This window comes from Gigantopelta aegis, chromosome 3 (genome assembly GCF_016097555.1).
Source record: "Gigantopelta aegis isolate Gae_Host chromosome 3, Gae_host_genome, whole genome shotgun sequence".
NCBI lineage: Eukaryota > Metazoa > Mollusca > Gastropoda > Neomphalida > Peltospiridae > Gigantopelta > Gigantopelta aegis.
Genome location: NC_054701.1, coordinates 40,918,212 through 40,932,702, shown reverse-complemented (window position 1 = coordinate 40,932,702; position 14,491 = coordinate 40,918,212). Strand labels below are relative to the sequence as shown.

Here is a 14,491-nt window from a genome sequence, read left to right as displayed (position 1 = left end):
CTTATGTATTGTGTATATTTGGAGCTTTGATGTTTGTTCAGTTAGGTAAAGTTAAGAATTATTGCAGTGCCTTTGCAAACATACCACATATTTACCTCAGTGATCTAATAACAACCAATCATTTAATTCACTGTGTTTTCATTGCCGATTCAACAAATTGTTTTTACATAATTTACGTATTTTTAACAAAATAAAGAGTGTGCTAGAGTACAAATCTTTGACTTGACTTGATATAAAATATGACAACAATGTATCATTTTTGTACTGTGATATGACATGGTGTTGAATTATCATGAGTGCATAATTTATCCACATTTGTTATATCAATAGAAAGTAGAATTATATTTAACAAAGTCTATTTTTTCAGTAAAAATCTTTGTAAACCAGTTACTCCTCAATACTGGACTTTTTCCTTGGTCCCATGAAATCACCCAATAGCTGATATCCATTCCATTCCATTCCATTCCATTCCATTTATTCCATTCATTCATTCATTCATTCATTCATTCATTCATTCATTCATTCCATCATTCCCTTGAAGATCTGGTTTAGAGGGGTTGCAAATTATCACTGTTTACAGTGACTAGAAAGTATTATTAGCAATGTGGCAAATACTATGTAAAATTACATGTAGGTTTGAAATTTATCTTAAGCTCAACTAGCCATTAATGAGGTCACATGTTTTTTGTAGTTTTTTTGTCTATATCAAGAAACGAACTGGTTGAAATGAAGAACCACCCCACCCACTTCACGAATCCACACAAAACGATCAATCCTATGACAGCAAGTCATAACGTCAATATCAAAACAATAAAATATTTAATCTTTTAACATTATTATTATAAGATAAATTCCCCTTTTTCATCTATTTTCCCCCATATCATGGTCCATTCCTCAATGTAGTGAGGTAGCTTGTATGTCTCAGTGACCCAGAGGGCTATACCAGCGGGAGCTTCAGCTCCTGATAGGGTCAACTGAGTTGGACTGGTCAAAGGGTAGAGGCTAGACTAATATGGATCACTGCCGAAGAAGGAAGAGTTGGTCCAAACTGCTTGTAGGAAGACACATAAATGCACATTTGCTCATATGATCGACAACAGTAATTTTCCCATTCCCCCACCCCCACCAAGTCAAAACAATCTCTACCCAATACTATAAAAGTTAAAGTTTGTTTTGTTTAACGACACCACTAGAGCACATTGACTTTTGGATGTGAAACATATGGTAATTCTGACATATAGTCTTTGAGAGGAAACCTGCTACATTTTTCCATTAGTAGCAAAGGATCTTTTATATGCACCATCTCACAGCCAGGACAGCAGATACCACAGACTGTGATATACTAGTCACTGTTTACTGGATGGAAAGAGAAATAGCCCAATGGGCCCACCGACGGGGATCGATCCCAGACTGACCACGCATCAGGCGAGCACTTTACCACAAGGCTATGTCTCACACCCACACTATAACAGAGACTACGTGATATTGTGTGATGAACAAGGGTAAGAAACTCACCTGCCAGGTCTTTCCAGTCATTGCTATGTTTAATTGTCAGTCTGGTAATGACCTTTTGGAAAACTGAGAATGGCAGAGTCATGAAGCTTTGCTTCAACTTATCCTCATTGCTGTAACCAGCGGTAATATTCTCCTGAAAAAACACAAAACACAATCTATGTCACAGGCAGTTAAAGATGAAAGAACATAAGTAACAGAATGAATGTTTAACGACACCCCAGCACAAAAAATACATCGGCTATTGGGTGTCAAACTGTGGTGATGGAAAAACAATGTGATGATCAACATCAATATAAAAATTCAACAGTTAAATTAAAACACAGTGTAAAGGACTGTGTAAAAATACAAATATCACAGATATATAATATTAAAATTTAGAATAAAACTCAGTATCACGTAAAAACTGCAATAAAAGTTCTGGATGGAATCGAAATGATTCCATCACATTTCTTTGTCCAAATATATCTTTTCGAGTTGCTGTTAAATGCTTACAATCCACCAAAATGTGTCGCACAGTCAGAAGACACTGACAGTGCTCACACTGAGGTGGAGGATCTTTCTTTAAGATAAATGAATGGGTCAAGTAAGTATGACCGATGCGGGCACGACACAAGACTATTTCATCCTTCCTGCACTGTCTATAGGAGGACTGCCACTTTCCCAAGACTGGCTTGATAGCATGAAGCTTGTTCGCAACCTCACCATCCCAATCACGTTGCCAAGTCAAAAAGATAAATTGATTGATACTATATTTAAAATCAGTGTAAGGTACACCAACCCTGGCATGAGGCAAATCCAAAGCAGACTTGGCAGCAAAATCTGCCTTTTTATTATCCCTCATGCCAACATGGCTGGGCACCCAACAAAATACAACATCTTTATTGGCAACAGATAAAAAGACACACTTTCATATCACCATCCCAGTTAAGGGATGGTCCAGCTTCATACATAAGTAACAGAGAGCGAGGGGTATAAAACAATTGCCAAAGAAGTTTCATAAATTTTGTAGGACACTCCCACGAATGTTATAACTTATTTATTATCCACAAACAGTGATTTATAACAAACATTAAATATGATTGTGACTGCTTCACAAGTAATGTAATAACATTCAATGATCCTTTAATTCATGCAGTGTAATATCCGCAGTATTATGTTCACAAACCTGCTTACCGTACACATGTATCTTTGCCTATGAGTCACATTTGTTTCATCAAAATGTTATTTTATAACTTGGGGGAAGGGTGTCGATTTATAAGGGGGTAAAAAAAACCCTACATTTTTTAACCGTTTTGGGGACAATATTAGATGTTTTTATTGTTGAATAATGCCCAGTATTTATGCTCAAATGTGTTAATTGAACAACTTTATTTTCATAACTTTAATGTTTTGCCATTAGAACGTTTTTTAAATGTTATAAAACTGTGTCATGAAAAGACAAACAAATTTGCATAACCTATTTTGATTTGCATAACCTATTTTGATTAGCATAACCTATTTTGTATCACCGAAAACCAAAATAAAAGATACATGGCTAGGACAGATGGTTCAGTAAATTTTATACAAACAGTAAATCGCCAAGCAAAACTACTTAACCGACGCATGACTGTAATTATCATGTATGCAGTTTGTGGAGGCCTGTCGTGCTTTTACACACCGACAACAAAGGTGTAAAACAAAAGTAAAAAAAGTAAAGTTTGTTTTATTTAACGACGACACTAGAGCACATTGATTTTTAATCTTATCATTGACTACTGGACGTCAAACATATGGTCATTCTGACACTGTTTTTAGCGGAAACCCGCTGTTGCCACATAGGCAGCAAGGGATCTTTTATTTGCACTTCCCACAAGCAGCAACGGATCTTTTATTTGCGCTTCCCACAGGCAGGATAGCACAAACCATGGCCTTTGTTGAACCAGTTATGGATCACTTGTCAGTGCAAATGGTTTACACCTACCTATTGAGCCTTACGGAGCACTCACTCAGGGTTTGGAGTCAGTATCTGGATTAAAAATCCCATGCCTCGACTGGGATCCGAACCCAGTACCTACCAGCCTGTAGACCGATGGCCTAACCACAATGCCACTGAGACCGATGGTGTAAAACAGTGCATTTAAATAACCACCATACTCACGCTATTGTCTTGACTTCCCGATGACAGCCACAGTCGAACTGTTGGATGCTGATCAAGCAGAAGACCAGAACAGGTGATGTTTGAGGCACAGGACATGTCCAGTGCGTGGCCCGTACTTCCGCGGTGGTTATCCGTCAGAGGACACGCTGGTCCAAATATACAGTCCTCATCTCTCGGCAAACTGGAAACCAGCACCTTCCGCATCACATCAAGGGCAACCCTTTCCTTAGGTGTGCCATGGCCTCTGAAATAATCAAGCAGTCAATGAACCAAACCACCAATTAGTCAATTAATCAATCGGTTGTTCAACGAATCAATCAATCGATCAATCAGCCATTCACATGATTCAGTCTTGGTCAGCCGTTCAGTTGGTTGGGATGAGGAAAAACTTGATGGGTTAACAAATGATGACCAATCCTATGAACCATCACACTTAATACGCATGCATGCACACACCAGAAACTTAAACTCACTGACCTTAGTGTCCCTAGAAAATATGTCATTGAAAAAAAAAGATTTTTTTTTTTCATGGGGGGTGAGAGGATGTAGTTCAACCCCAAAATGCTCCTCTGCACACACGGCTGCATCATATTTTTCAAAATGTATAATATAAGAAAATAGTTGTAGTAATATGTACATGCTAATATCAATCTGATTAAAATTAGCTCTACTGGCCTACCAGTAGATCTAACAGCATTGCGTGGACTCCCATGTCCAGATGACATTTCATCTACATGTGTATAAATAACAATTTAAATATTAAACAATTACACTTCGCCTTTGGTAGCGTTATTCGGGAGAATACAAATTCTAAACATATCGGGCGAGACTATTTATGCAATAGGCAAACTTGTTGGTCTATTTCAACATTAAAAAACAGGGGGAAAAGTGCAGTAATAAACTCTAGATTGTATACCAGTATAAACAGATTTTATGGCTATACCATCACATTTTTTTTATCGTCTTGAAACAAATTTTATATAATATTTTATATTGAAATTAGTTTCTGGCATACTTCGTAATTCACCCGAATCATTTTGTATACCCTCGGCATAATCCCGAATGTTTTCAAATTCTTTTCAACTCACTGGCATGATTTTGCACGTAAGGTTTTGATTGGTTGAATGAAAGGTCAACTGGATCCACAGTTAACAGTAATTCAGTCAGATCCACAGGTAATAGTGATTCACCAGTGGAGCTAATTTTAATTAGATTGATGTTAACATGTACATACAAGTTAATGGTACAAAATGCTGTAATACCCCAAAACAAATTTCCACTGTTCTGTCAACTAGAATCAGTGGCTTTAAACCCAAATCTTACTTCTGTATGAGTATCGTGACTCGGTCGAGGGTCTTGAGGAAGACCAGCGTCACGGGAACACCTTCCAACACAACGGAGCAGCAGCATGGGCCACTCATCTTGACGGTGCTGCTCTCCGCCACCAGACCCAGGCTCGACACTATCCGGAAGAACGTCACCCACGGGATCCTCTTCTTGAAGCCCACGAACAGTTCGTGACTTGACTCCTGCTCCGGAACCTGCTCCGACGGATGACAGTCGACCAGGAAGTACGGAATCAGGTATGATGTACCGGCGGAGGTCGCTCCCGACGATGGCGGCGAAATCTTGAATATGATGCCGAGACTCTCCAAACAGGTGATGAACGTGGCACTATCCACAATGTTCTTGTCCAACAGAAGCCGAAGTTCGCCGTGTGTCAAGGTTGCTGTGGTGAGCAGCTTGGTCCAGGCTTCTATAGCCGAGATGCTCATCGAGTTGGGTGAAGTTTCCACACCTGCCCACAGAACGAGATGAGCCAGTCGTGGGAGGATGTCCACTGGAATGATGTATTGGTCAGATCCGGAATGGCCTAACATAAACAGAGAATAACTAGTCTGTCACATCTTACAAAAAAATTTTTTGTAAATAATTTCAGTTTGGTTTGATGTAAGAAGAAAAGTAAAAGTGTTTTGAAAATAACAAAAAAACCACTATTACTGTGTACAATTTAAAAAACAATCGGCTAATAAATAAATAACTTGTAGTAAATTCCATAGTAGAGGTGTTCCTTGTGGGAGGGACTATAGTTATTGACGTAGGATATCCTACATCATTAACTAGTTATTGTTTTTATCCTGAAGTCCATACAAATTATGGAGAAAAGCCATTATTTCTGTTATTTTGGCTACATTGTACGCTGACTTGGAAGTTCGAAATGAGCAATTTTGTAATGCATCTATGCATGTGACGTCATGCGCATGACGTCAAAAGTCATAATCTGCTAGTAAACGTTTATGACTTTGCTTTAATCAGTCATCATAACTGGCTGATAGAAACAGTGGTTACAGGATAAATAAACAATGTAACCAAAACAATGTTCTGTTTGTCATGGTATGAACCATAACCTCATTCAAAATAGTGATTTAGCCAACTGGCAATAATGGCCATAATAGTCTGAAAAATATACATGTACCAACTCCAGGCAGGACAAGTTCAACAATTTTTACCTTTCCTGATTTTTACTCTCTTCTAATAAAAATAATAATAATGATAAGTCCCAAATAAAAATCCAATGACTTGTCAGGCCCAGAAAATGACATTTACAAATTCCGTGATTACGCAGTATTTCCATGACCTGTATGAATGTCATTAATGCAAAACTCACCGGAGATGGACACAGGCACCAGATCTCCAAGCTGAATCAACTCTTGGGCCGTGGACCTCTGCAGGAAATTCTTGTCATACACCGACTGAAGCAGCACTGCGAGGTCCTCCGAACTCCAGACACACCTCGTCCGACCTTCCGTTCCAGACAGAGCCTCGGACAGCTGCAATGACTTCATCGACACAGACTGCGTGGTACAAGACGAATTGGCAATATCGAAGATGGAACTGCGCAATCCGTCGAGGACGCTCAAGTCCTCGTCCTTCTGCAGGAAAACAATATCGGGGATGGAGATGGCATACCTGCCTAGTTGTTTGCCGTGAGACGTGTAGAACAACGTGCGAACTTCATCGGCTTTCACCGTCTCGCTCGATAGTATTCCATGAAGTTGAACCAGCGCGGAGTCACTCGCAAAGCTCCGAATGGTGTGAAGGATGTTCTCTATGCGCGATATCTCAGTCGAGGCAAGATTTAGCAATTTGTGGGCATCGAAGGCGATCAGAAACACCGAGTTCTTAGTAAAGAGAAAATGACTGCAGTGATGAAAGAAATTCTCATCCCATATTATAAAAATATCGGCACTGATCTGCTTGACATTTGGGAAACTCAACCACTGATTGGTGGTAGTGTTTTGTGGGGAATCCGGTGCGACACTTTTGTCTCGGTTTTCAGTCAACCCGAACTGCCATTTATCAAACGTCACTCTCGATTGATCGTTCTTCCTAAGACAGAGTCTTGAGTAATGCACATGAGATTCCAAAGGAATCCTCGCTTCCTCGGAGGCCCCCATCACCAGTAAGTTTGCAAAGACATTACTTTTGTTGCCACATATAAAAATCCTCACTTTTGGTATGGGTAACTCCATAGGCGCGTTCAAGGGCAACCCATTGGTTGGACTCACAGCCCTTACACTGTTATCTACTGACGATGTCGAACTAGACAACGGGTTACTAATCATCCGATCCGGAGACAAGCCTCTGTCCTGCCCACAGCACTTACAGCTTTGAACCTGACCCGCGGGACAACTGGCTAAGGGAGACACCACCCTCGGGGACAGGTTCGTGATCCCAGTGGAAGTCCGCTGGCCCATGGTCGACGGGTGTCTCAATGGACCTGGCGATGATTTGGTTTTTGGCCTATGTGGCATTTGAAGTGGTCGGAGATTCTTCAACATCCCTTTGATGCTGGTGGAACCTTTTTGGGATATTCCAGTTGGGCGCTGAATCACCAGTCTCAGTGAGCTGGACTTGTGAATGATAATATTCAAAGAGTCAGCCTGAAATAACAATGAGACATTTCACATATACGTGTATTCAAACAAGGCTAAGATATTTGACTTAGAAAGTATGCACAGTAGCCATGTAAAGGTGATGCCACATGATACTAGTGTCTTGTACGAGAAAAGCTGATTGCATAGCAACCGATGAAAATTGTAATGTGATTGTATATTGTAATTGGGTATTTTCGTACGAAGCAATCGTATTGTGTCGCATCGCCTTAAAACAGGTGCCTGCTAAACAAAGGTGGTTACATTTTGTAGATGTGACAATAATATATATGCATACAGTACATAAACATTATCCTCCTCCCTAAAGTCAAACAAAAAATTGTATACAAAAATGCAACTCCTCATAGTATTTATGAAGTAAAACAAATATATATAATGGACTAATTTATTTTCAAACATTTTTATGAGCAAATTCATGGAATGTAAATATTTGGACTGGTTATGCTATGAGCTTTGAAGTTATGTAGCAATATCTGTAACAATAAAGGAAAGGAATATTTTAATTAATGACACTCAACACATTTTATTTACTGTTATATGACGTCAGACATACGGTTAAGAACCACACAGATATTGAGAGAGGAAACCCGCCATCTCCACTTCATGGGCTACCGGTACTCTTTTCGATTATCAGCAAGGGCTCTTTTATATGTACCATCCCACAGACAGGGTAGTACATACCACAGCCTTTAATATACCAGTCGTGGTGCACTGGCTGGAATAAGAAATAGCCCAATGGGCCCACTGATGGGGATCGATCCCAATGCTTTACCATTGGACTACGTCCCGCCCGCTGTAACAATAAAGACAGGGAAAAAAATATTTCAAAAACATTATTACCTCCATGGACTGAAGAGCATGACCATTAACAGACCTGATCCAGTCGCCGATTTCCAGTTTTCCGAAAGCTGGCTTTACCTTTTCCACTTTATCAACAAGGGCATACATGCATGTCTCACGTGGCTGAAATACCAACACCAAATATATACATTTACTCACCAATCACTTTTAACAAGAACTGTGAGGAATTAATGTTTTTTTATTCTGCAACCACTGTTTCTATTGACAGATTATGATGACCGATTAAAAGAAGTCATAAACGTATACTAGCAGATTACGACTTTTGACGTCACTCATATGATGTCACATGCATAGCTACATTACAAAGTTGCTAATTTGACCTCCAGGTCATCGTAATAACAGAAATAATAGCTTCTCCCCTTCATTTTTATGGTCTGCAGGATAAAAATAATAACTAGTTAATGATTTCGGATATCAGTTTCATCTGGTTCAGGCCGAATGAGAAATTCCCATTCTTACCTTCACAGGATAAAGCAGATATCCGACGTCATTAACTAGTTATTCTCTATGTCTATAATAAACATATTTGGCATCACTGAAAGTTGCACTCATAGATGATTATCTCAATGCATATTTAAAAAACCCAACAACAAAAAACCCAACTTTGAGGCAGAAAAGAAAATTTATATTAGAATTTGAATTTGATAGATTTTAAAATGTTAAACATTCATAGATTCAACTATGAACCATGTTCCATTATAGTTTGTGAGAAATGGATTAAAATGTGAACATCTAACATTGAAGCTAAATGCAAAAGTTGATGATGTTGCTGTTGAAAAAGTAATGCACATGTCAGCAAAGGTAGCTCTGGGTAAGCAGAAAGTTTCTGCAAATTACATTAAACTTTACAAAGTGGCAGAAATCTAGTTATTTTCAAACAAAATATCAATCATTACATAAAATTATTTTGCCAAAATGAAAATAAAATTTGCCAGCATTTTTTTGAATTCACGGTTGGCAATGAGAGTTCTAACCTTGTATCTCTCCTTTTGACTTTGTCAAGGAAAAATTAATCCTGATGCAGTGAAACACAGCATTATAAAAACATTTGATCAAAATGATTACACATACATGTATATATTTGTATGCACAAAAAACATTTGCACACATATATACACAGACACACACAAACAATTTAAGGGGATTCCCAGGGCCGTAAGGTGTAGCGGGCCGACACGCCGTGGACCGTAAAGTAAGCGCTTTGAAGGTGTGTAAGCACCTTAAATCAATTGCCGCTATGCCTTGATTTCTTAAAAAAAAACAATTACCACAAGTACGGGTGTGGCAGTCGATTACATGTTGCAATCAAAATTTGTGTGATTGTAAAGAATCGACACTATCTCAAGTACACCTAATCACCATCATCGGTAAAACACTTCCTCAATACCTAACATTCCCAATCTGGAGCTCCACGTGGTAAGACGTGTTTGTTTCGCTTGTGCACACTGCACGTGCTTTCGTGTTCTCGACTTGGGGGTCCTTCATTTCGTTATTTTTGTCAGCGAAATGAAGTTTTCTATTGGGATGTATGCGGCCATTGGAACTGATTGAACGCTGGAACGCTTCTAGTTTCGACAGCCTGCACCACCAGGTTGGATTCTTTTTTAGCGAGATTCCTTGCCTCCACGTCATTTCTCTGTCTGACAGTCGACTAGTTTTTTTCGTGACTCGTATGACGGCCATTCTGCAGAACGCCACGGTTGTTTGCATTTAGTCTCTACATGTCCGAGCCTGTCCTAGCAGCAATGGAAGATTGACCGCCCCACTCTAAGAAGAAATAGGAAGCGGGGTCAGCCCCTACTACTCTTTTTCTAGACTTTACTTTGCTTTATAGTGATACCATCTCGTATCCTCCGGAGTCGGGCCCGTCCGCACCACTATACCAACCCATGACGATTGGACTATACCCTAGTCTGATACTCTCTCGTTCAGACGGATCCGGCTTCTCAAAATCTGTATTTCAGCACAGCACTACACCTTCAGCGTCTATCGACTGTCAATATAGGGGTTTTCTTGACGGGATGCAACCCATCTCGTCCCTTTAAGCTGTGCACCCAAACGGCCTTAACGAGGCCACTCGCGTGGACATATCGATCAGACTTTAAACTTTTAGATCTGCGTTAAAAAATTTATGTCGAAATTACTTTAAAAAATTTTTTTTATTAAATAGTCCGATCCTCTCTTCTTTCTCTTATTTAATTTTGGACTGTCCTTCTAAAATGCTCCAAATTATATAAATATTTGGCCGAGCAGTCAATTCTTTTTATCTTTGGCTTTAACCTTTTAATATTTTTATTTATTCTATTAACTTTTTTACTAATTGCTATTTTCAAAATTCTGCCCATTTTCACTCAAGCATAAGCATAAAGGATTTCCCGTGCCAAGTAATCAAAAAGAAAGAAAGAAATGTTTTATTTAATGACGCACTCAACACATTTTAATTATGGTTATATGGCGTCAGACATATGGTTAACGACCACACAGATATTGAGAGAGGAAACCCACTGGCACCATTTCATGGGCTACTCTTTTCGATTAGCAGCAAGGGATCTTTTATATGCACCATTCCACAGACAGGGTGGTACATACCACAACCTTTGATATACCAATCGTGGTGCACTGGCTGGAACGAGAAATAGCCCAATGGACCCACCAATGGGGATCGATCTTAGACCGACCGCACATCAAGCGAACGCTTTTACCACTGGGCTACGACAAGCTGTAATCAAGCTGCAAGACTGATCAAAGAAGATGCCAATTGACAGTATAACCTGTATCATTTAACTAATTAACGATAGCTGAAGCACGTTTTTAAAGTACAGTTAAGTTGTCAACCATTTCTATCCTGACACCCCCTTCCCAAAACACACACGCACGCACGCGCACACACACACACTGAAAACATCGATCTGTGTATGTCTGCCCATTCAACAACAAAGGAAACAGACTTCGGCGAGTACAAACATTTTTATAAAAACTGTTATTATATCCAATACAAGTATTTTTTATTATGTCCAATACCAGTCTCTTTTTTGAGTCTGTTTGATACACACAAGAAAAATTCTATTTTATTTCAGCAATAAAAACATTTATTTTATTTTTATTGTGTTGGCCATTTCCCGCCTGGAAGAAACACTTATTTAGCGCCAAATATGTCACGTTCCGTCTTTTGTGCCCATTCACTGTCATTTGTTTATACATTAATTCTTAATAAAAGACAGAAACTTTTTATTTAGTTAGATATAAGACCGCTAATTAAAATTAAAATAAAAACCCCGGGAAGTTGTGTTTAGCATTACAATTATTGATACTGGTTCCAAATAATATTTACACCGCCTTTATAAAAACAAAACTACTTTTATCAGCCGACGATATCAAAGCGATTGATTCAGTTGAACAAAATAAAAAGGTCAGAACAGTGTTATCCCACATATATACTACTCAAAAGAATTTAAGGGTCAGACGATATTTTCGACATTATTTTCTGAATGTCAATTATATTAGCTAGACCATAATGTCACGCATGGTATTGTTCCATTTTGACGAAAGTGGGTCTAAGCAACCCATAAATGAATTAAAATCCACTGTCATTGACACTGTCGACTAGTTCTAATGGCGAAAACATGCTTACATTTGCACGTAAATTAGGGCGAAAGCGAAAGGTCTGCTAAGTGCCCATAAGCTGAATTTCCGTATAATTGGAGCTTGCGTTCGTGTACGGTGCACACTCCAAATTCGACAATGGTACGACTTCAACCGACTATCGAAGATCGAGGAAGGGCTATTGCTTGGCTTCAGGATGGCAATACGCAAAGAAATGTTGCTCTGAGACTTGGTGTCAGTCAGAGTGTCGTTGGCCGAATGTGGCAACGGTACCAAGCAACGAATTCTGTTCGAAATCGTCCACGTTCGGGAAGACCCCGAAGCACTACAAATAGAGAGGACCGCTACATCACCAATATGGCTCTACGTCAACGCACAACCACTGCACGCCGATTACGACTGCGACTGGAACTCGAGTGTCTGATCAAACCATACGCAATCGTCTGAGAGCCAATAATCTACGCTGCCGTTGCCAGGCTGTTCAACCACCACTCCTACCACGTCACAGAACGGCCAGACGTCACTGGTGCACACTTCATCTGCGGTGGCAACATGTTCAGTGGGGTCGAGTGATGTTCACTGATGAGTCCAGGTTTAGTCTCCAGTTCAACGACGGTCGGGTTCGTGTCTACAGACGTCCTGGGAAGCGCTTCGCTGACGTTAACGTTAGACAACGTCACCGGTTCGGTGGTGGCAGCGTCATGGTGTGGGGCGGCATCTCTATCCACCACAGGACCCCCCTCTATGTGGTGGATGGCAATCTGAATGGAATCCGCTATCTGAATGAGATTATCCGGCCGTTGGTTCTCCCAGGCCTTCAGCAGATTGGCGGCGGGGCAGTTCTGCAGGATGACAATGCCAGACCCCACCGCGCCAGGGTGGTAACGGACTTTCTCAGACAACAAGGTATCGCCAGGATGGATTGGCCAGCATATTCGCCTGACTTGGCCCCAATAGAGAACGCCTGGGACGAATTAGGCAGGAGAGTTCGGGATAACCATGCCCCTCCGGCCAACCTTCATGATCTGGGTCAACTTCTTATGGCAGAGTGGCAGGCCATTCCCCAAGAGTTCTTCAGACGTCTGATCAACAGCATGAGGCAACGATGCGTCGAGTGTATTTGCGCCAGGGGTGGATTCACACACTATTAAACGAATGTTCTAATGTGTAAAATCCATGTTTGACAACCTTCAATTTTGACAGCATGTCATGTGACTTTCTTGTATACAGTGACGTTTATTTGTGTTTTTTTGTAAATATGGAACAATAAATTAAATTTTTGGTGTAGTTTACATCATCAATCTAATACACTCTGAAACTTATTTGGTTATAAATTTTTGACCCTTAAATTCTTTTGAGTAGTATATTAAGAAAAAATATTCAGATTTTAATTTTTTTAATTAAAATATAGTATTAAAACTAACTGGTTCACCAAAATGAATGCCTGTGAATGATAGGCTGACATTATCTCCGCTTCAATTACATAAATAGACTAGAATAGATGTTTAACAACACCCCAGCACCAATTACATAAAACACATTGTACCAATCTTTTTTGTACCAGACATTGAGGGGCTAAATAAGGGGCAAGCTTATCCATAGTCAACTAACACACAAAGATATATGGTAACCAAGCTTTCAAATGTCTTTAGTGGATTTTTTTCCTGTGATTTATTTGAAGGGATGAGGGGGAATTGGGGAAAAAGGTCGGAGTCGCTCACCTTTAATTTTCATCCAACGAGAACATTACCTCGTCTAAACAGAATGCCGACATATAATAACCATAAAAAAATATATATATATATATATAAAAAAAATATAAAAAATAATAATAATAATAAAATAAAAACAATTCAAGAAATATAAAATAAATAATTCAATATAGTAATTTTAATTTAAAAATAAAATAAAAAGATGATTTTCTGGATTGAAGACAAACACTTAATTGTTTTCAACACACTACCCCACTTATTCTGGCTTGGTTTGTGTTCATGCTAAAATGTAAACGCCATAAACAAATCCTGGGGAAAGGCCTGAATTTATCTAGACCAAATGCTGTAAAAGCCATAGCAGTAATAGCAGTTTAAAATATTTAAAAAATCCAGTTCCTGTTGATCGTCCCCCAACCCACCAATCTCATCTTAGTAGTAATTTCTTATAAAGGTTTCAAAATACTCTAAATTTAACTTTATAATAGCCTTTAACTTTTGATAAGCCAGTCAATTGTTCTTTAAAAAAAAAGAGTAATACAGGCACATTAATGTGGTAGTGTTTAATTTTGTACATAGTTTTAATTTTTTTTGACATGTAGTAAGTCTAGGTATTGTTATTATCGATTACCCAGGTATTGAGATACAGACGTGCATTTCTTGCATGTGCGACTGTAGGCACATGCGTTGCACTTTCTATTGTTCTCTTG

The 14,491-nt window shown here is 39.2% G+C and overlaps 1 protein-coding gene across 1 annotated transcript in view; it reads right to left on the bottom strand.

Moving 5' to 3' along the window:
• LOC121368043 overlaps positions 1-14,491 on the bottom strand; it is a 33,242-nt gene that overhangs the window by 3,971 nt on the left and 14,780 nt on the right. Inside the window, exons 4-8 of the mRNA XM_041492559.1 lie at positions 8,449-8,571; positions 6,321-7,596; positions 4,976-5,525; positions 3,653-3,896; positions 1,516-1,648 (exon numbers count right to left, since the gene is read on the bottom strand). Coding sequence (XP_041348493.1) covers positions 1,516-1,648; positions 3,653-3,896; positions 4,976-5,525; positions 6,321-7,596; positions 8,449-8,571 — 2,326 coding nt within the window. The remainder of the gene's footprint in view (positions 1-1,515; positions 1,649-3,652; positions 3,897-4,975; positions 5,526-6,320; positions 7,597-8,448; positions 8,572-14,491) is intronic.